Source organism: Micropterus salmoides, unplaced genomic scaffold (assembly GCF_014851395.1).
Source record: "Micropterus salmoides isolate LMB-PRFRI ecotype aquatic unplaced genomic scaffold, ASM1485139v1 Ms_hic_scaffold_1149, whole genome shotgun sequence".
In the NCBI taxonomy this organism is placed as follows: Eukaryota; Metazoa; Chordata; class Actinopteri; order Centrarchiformes; family Centrarchidae; genus Micropterus; species Micropterus salmoides.
The window spans coordinates 6647-12497 of record NW_024040207.1 but is presented as its reverse complement, the minus strand read 5'-3'; the positions used below and the strand labels follow the sequence as shown (position 1 = coordinate 12497).

At 39.2% G+C, this 5851-nt stretch overlaps 1 protein-coding gene across 1 annotated transcript; it reads left to right on the top strand.

Moving 5' to 3' along the window:
* Positions 1–4043: 4043 nt before the first annotated feature.
* On the top strand, positions 4044–5626 carry LOC119898463 (metabotropic glutamate receptor 4-like; the record flags this gene model as incomplete). Its single annotated transcript, XM_038712635.1, has 4 exons — positions 4044–4047; positions 4636–4831; positions 5046–5200; positions 5486–5626. Coding segments are annotated over exons 1-4 (496 nt in total), but the record flags the coding sequence as incomplete, so codon positions are not given.
* Between the last annotated feature and the right edge of the window lie 225 nt (positions 5627–5851).

Here is a 5851-nt window from a genome sequence, read left to right as displayed (position 1 = left end):
TGTGTGTGTGTTTTATTAGGTATGTGAACCCAGGACGCTCAGTTACAATACCATTACACTATTCTATACATCTTAAAGAAAACTGAGACTATACTATAGTGTACTATATATAATATATAGACTATGATATATTTGCTATATAAGAAAACCTACACAGTATAAATGTTCTCCACCTTATTTCACTACTCTCATGCATATACGCTGGACAGAGCCTGCCCAGCACTCATACACAACTCTAGAAACTTGTGGCGGAGATCTACACTCTACAGAGTGCACTCTTGTAGTTGTAGTGTGTTTCACACTGTAAACTGGTTTAAGTGTCATTTTATGTAGTTACTGTAAAATTTAAATTAATAGCCAAGTCCCAAATTACCCCATTTACTGGCCTGGTGTGGGAACACATTTTGACAAATAAACGCAGGACTCTGATGTATAAAACCTCTTAAATCCCGCCGGGTCGCCTGCTTTAGCTGCTTCTAAGCTGTGCATACAAATATTAATAATTAAACTTATCAATATGTCAATATGAACATGCTACACATCATTAGATCGGTTAGATTCTCCACAATTCAATGTTCAGTTCATTTCATGGAAACAACAAGCCAAAGTCTATTTCTTATAGATTTACCGGTGTAACTGGCATGGTAGAAGAGATAAAAAGAAAAGTGTTGACTCCCATTACCTTTGAAGCGCTTGTTAAGTCCACTTGTTAAGTCCGCTCATTAAGTCCGAATGTGTCCATCATGTGATCCTTGATTATTTATATTCCTTTAGTCTGTAAGGATCCACCGATCAAAACAGCTTTTCATAAAATTAATCCACGTTATGAATCCTGTCATGTGAAGTCCATTGCTTTCTGTTTGCTAACTTCTGCCACACCTTGGGTATGTTTGCCTGTCCCATATGGATGCCTGTCCCAAATATAAGCAGGGTCACTTGCCTGGGCTATTAATCGAAGTTTTACGGTACTCTATTTTATACCCTGGTCAGGTGCAGCACAAAATAAGCCTCTTAGACACAGCAAAAAACAAAAAGAATAATATTATCAGTAGTATGGGCAAACAGGGAGAAGATGCTGCACACCCAGTGTCTGCAGTTGCAAAGCTATACTAAACAGTGTTTGAGTGAGGATCTGATGCTAAGAGCAGCGAGAATCTGCTTGACTGCCTCATCAACTGATTGACCTCAATTTGGCTTTTGATATGCTGTTAAAACTCACTCACATTTTGACAGCTTGCCATCATGTATATATAAAAATGTCTTCTCTCTGCAGTCTAAGTCTAATCATTGCTTTATTTGTTCATGTGGCAAGTTTGTTCATGCGAGTGTTGTACAACATAATGTGATTTAGTGGTGGTGGAATCCAGTGTTCACATAATTCAAATACAAACAAATGCACTGTTTGTTGATGAAATTGTTGAAAATCGAGATTGTGTTTACATACTATGTGTCAGTTTTTTTATCTGGAAGGCAAAAAGTATAAATTGTATTTACAGATTTTATGACTGTGGCTGTCCAAACTCTGCAGCGGCACCTTGTCACTATTCGTTTCCATTAGTTGTAGTGAACACATTGTTAAGATAACACCAGGATCTACTGTGGCATGCGAGAAACTGCAAAATGATGGTGGCATTTGCAGCCTTCTCACTTAAACATCGAAACTGACCAATAATAGTGGCTGTTTCAGTCAACTGGACAAGTGGGTCATCACACACAAATGGCTGAAGTGATGAAATGCTCTCATCACTGCGGTCAAGACACACAGTCTAACATAAATGATTTGAGGCATCCACACATTTAAAGTGTGATTTTTAGGGATACCACATAGGGCTGCACGATATGGAGAAAAAGTCATATTGCGAATATTGTGGACAATATTGCGATTCACGATTCGATTATAATGGAACAAATGGTACTCTGAGTCTGCTTGCTTAATTATCAAGGAAAATGCACAAAATACTGACATTTTGAAATGTGTTCCTCAACTTGAACAAAGTTAAACAATAAACAATATTTATAACAATAACTAGTAAAACAGATGTAAAACAGAACAAGGCGAGTGTGTTGCTCTATGGAAGAGGCAGCTAGAAGGAACACATATTGGCACACTGGCATCCTGGCTCCAGCTCAGTGTACATCTGTCTAATGCAGAGTCTCCATAACCTGGTGGAGGAACTGTACATGAGTGTATTAAATAAAGAGTATAATGTTTAGTTAATAGTATACTGCTGATATAACAATAATATATTAAATACTACAATGATTATAATTTCATATAATAATAAACTATTTTACCACTAGTTGAATATTATGTCCAGTTAGAGCTGTTTCATTTCTGTTGGGGTTTTTATTCATTAAATCCTTTTGCAGGAAAAGGGCTCTACATTGGTCTCTAATTTGTTAATGCTTAGTGTTAACTTCACAATAATCATATTGTCCAACATTTAATGATCTGCCATAGCTTGTCAAACGTTTTTTAATGGCCCGCCCCATCCAGGTCGGTTGATGAAAAGTGACTTACAAGCAAGTTGGCTCTGTGAAAAGTTGAACATGTTTAACAACAAAAGGCACCAATACAGCTAACGTTAAATGGCAGTGACCCAAACCCAAACCTTCCTTATCTTCTCCCAATTTTCTTATGTCTTACTGCTTCAGCTGCTGCCAACCTCTCTCTGTCTCTGTCACAGAGCGACCAGAGCACTGGCATTTCTCTCGTTGCTCCGGTGGCGCGTCCGACTATGTTTTAAACGATTTGCAGCAGGGCGGGAGGTTGCGGTAGGTTGTTGTCCTAAAGTTACTTGCAGACTGCTCATGATTAACTAATGATACCATAATAACTGCTCATCATTTTTCTCATTGCACGTAGGCTTATTTGTTTTTAGGGGCACATGCGAGAGTCCGATGTTGGTGGAGATGATGAGCAGACTGCAGCGCACACAGAGAAGAGAGCCTCACACACACCTTTTCTGTTTTAGTAAATTGCACACCTTTTGGTTATGTAATCGCACATGACAACATCGCAGTTGCGATTACATTAATTGTGCAGCCGTAATATCACACTTCGCTTTTAGGTTCAACCACACAATGCACTTCCTGCTCAAGAAACAGTTGACGAATCAGCTTTGCAGGCTGTGTGACATGTTAAGAACATACATTTTTATTTACATTAATATTTTATTTTGATTTATTTGATGGTGAGGGATCTTGATATCCTGCTGTTCTGCCTTCATCCTGATGTTTTCTTTTTACCATAATTTGTAAAAACTGAGCTTAAGTAGAAGGAGGTGTTTATGATCTGTTATATGTGCACCCATTTATGCAGAAAAAAGAAACAAAATATTTAAAGGGTCAGATGATGATAAACTTGGATAAAATTAGTTGGGTGCAGAGTAGACAGCCTGCATTCATTTCTTTTGTCATAAACTCTCATTGGCTATTGCAGGCCACCACTCAACATGTCTGTACACAGCTCTCAATGCGAAATTGCTGCAGATATTTTCACTGACATAATTTAAAATCTTTGCATCTCCTAGGACAGGGTCAGAAATTCTGTCTGACCTTCTCAAACTTAACGAGGTTTGGTGACGGCTGTGAAAGAATGAGCCAGTTTCATCCAATACGGGGTCTCAGACCTCAAGCGTTTTTTCGACAGCTAAATGGGGACAGATTTAGCTGTCCCCTCATTGAGCTGGGCACCCAGTTGGAAAACCACAGAATGACAGCAGTCTAGACTGCACAGGACAATAATCTATTTTAAAAATCCTCAAATAACAATGGTTGAAGCATTTTTGTACTAGTGTCTGTATGAGCTTCATGTATCAGGTTGTTGAGTGTGTAGGTTGTGCATGAATACATGACTCAGCCAAGGTAGAGGAATGTGTAACTTTAATTAATTTGCATTTATGTTCAATAATTTTCAGTAGTCTCACTCCTGCTAGTTGTTTCCTCTGATTGCTTTTTGGAGAACACAGACTCACTTTGGCCAAGAGTTATTTACAAACATTAGCTTCCTGACACTTAACTGGTCTCCAGTTACAACGGTGATGGGTACAGTATGTATCTGTATTGGATCTACAGTGTACGGTTTGTACAAAGACAGTTCTTGGCTGGGGTCCCTAAAGTCCCGAAAGCTGGAGGATGCTAAGAAGCAATCCTTCAGACAACACGACACACACTCAGACACTCTAAATCTCACCCAAGAAATCCTGAAGCACTGGAAACATTGCTTCGACTGCACAAAACACATTACGCTGTTTGTTTGTTTTTCAGTCTGCTTTTGCAAGGACTCAAAAGTGTAGGAAATTTTGTGTGTTTTTTTTGTTTTTTTTTACGAGAACCTTTTCAAAATAAAAGTCTCTGCTAAATCCACATGAGTACAGGAAGGTTTAATGCTCTATTCAAAATTTAGAGCAACGTAATACACACGTTGTGACATCATTTCCTGTCCCACAAAACTACTAAAGATATGTTCCAAGTGAGACCTGATCTGATGTGAAACCCACATACTGTTGATGAGGAAAAGGTCTTACCAGGCTTTCTTTTAGAAGCTAATTATCCTTCTGCTGGTCAATCACACTTCAGGGAACAAATATGTAAAGTACCATTTTTTATGTTTTATTCACTGTTTATTTCTAGTGAAGATATTGTTTCTAAATTGTCATATTGACATATCTATAAACTTGTTTGTGTGTTTAGGGGGTGTGTGCATCTCCCAGTCCGTCAAGATTCCTCGGGAGCCCAAGCAGGGAGAGTTTGACAAGGTCATTCGGCGACTCAGAGAAAACCCAAACGCAAGAGTAGTTATACTTTTTGCCAACGAAGACGATATCAGGTAAGGCCCGGCAATAGCTACATAACACCCCTTTGAAGATTAAAAAAAAAAAAAAACACGCCTCCCGCAGACGGCAGAGAAACATGTGGGAACACAGCCGTTTCAGTCAACCTCTGCCAGACCACTGTGTAATGAATCGCAAAACAAAATCAAAGTGGAGCTGGTCGGGATGCTGACCTTATCCACTGAAACATCTGTTTCCTCTCCTTTGCAGGCGGCTACTCCATGCAGCTAAAAAGGCCAACCAGACCGGTCATTTCATCTGGGTGGGTTCGGACAGCTGGGGCTCAAAGATCTCTCCGGTTGTGCACCAGGAGGAGATGGCAGAGGGTGCAGTCACCATTCTGCCTAAGCGGCAGTCCATCAAAGGTACAGAGAAGAGCATTGTATAATAAAACCATTTACATATTTAGGTGAAATATTATTTTCATAGAAAGAAGAAGAATAAAAGTTGCTGTGTAATGCTGAAAATTTTATCAGCAAATGTCCAGAAAACGAAATTTCAGTGAAACAAAGCAACAAAGTATATTGAACATATGCAGTATTCAATCAATTATACAGTAGAACACATCAGAGGCTCTGGGTCACAGACTGCACCAACACTGTTGTTTACACTGACTGTGTCAATGACCATAAACCCATTGATCTGTCTAGGGTTTGATCGTTACTTCATCAGCCGAACGCTGGAAAACAACAGAAGGAATATCTGGTTTGCAGAGTTCTGGGAGAACAACTTCAACTGCAAGCTCAGCCGACACGCCGTGAAGAAAGGGTCCGGGCTGAAAAAGTGCACAAGTAGGAAAAAGCTATTTAACACTCCTTTTTGTTCAAACTTTTAACAAAGATTCTTCTGATGTTTGACGAAGATGACACATTTGGCTCATGGTGAAAGTGTTTTGACAGCATTGCATACCTATAAAAATGGAACAGCTATACATTCAATATTCAAAATCACAGTGAATCTCAAAGCTTATTTCGGTGCTGCACTATGTTTCTGCTGAGTCTAGTGTGTTTACCCAC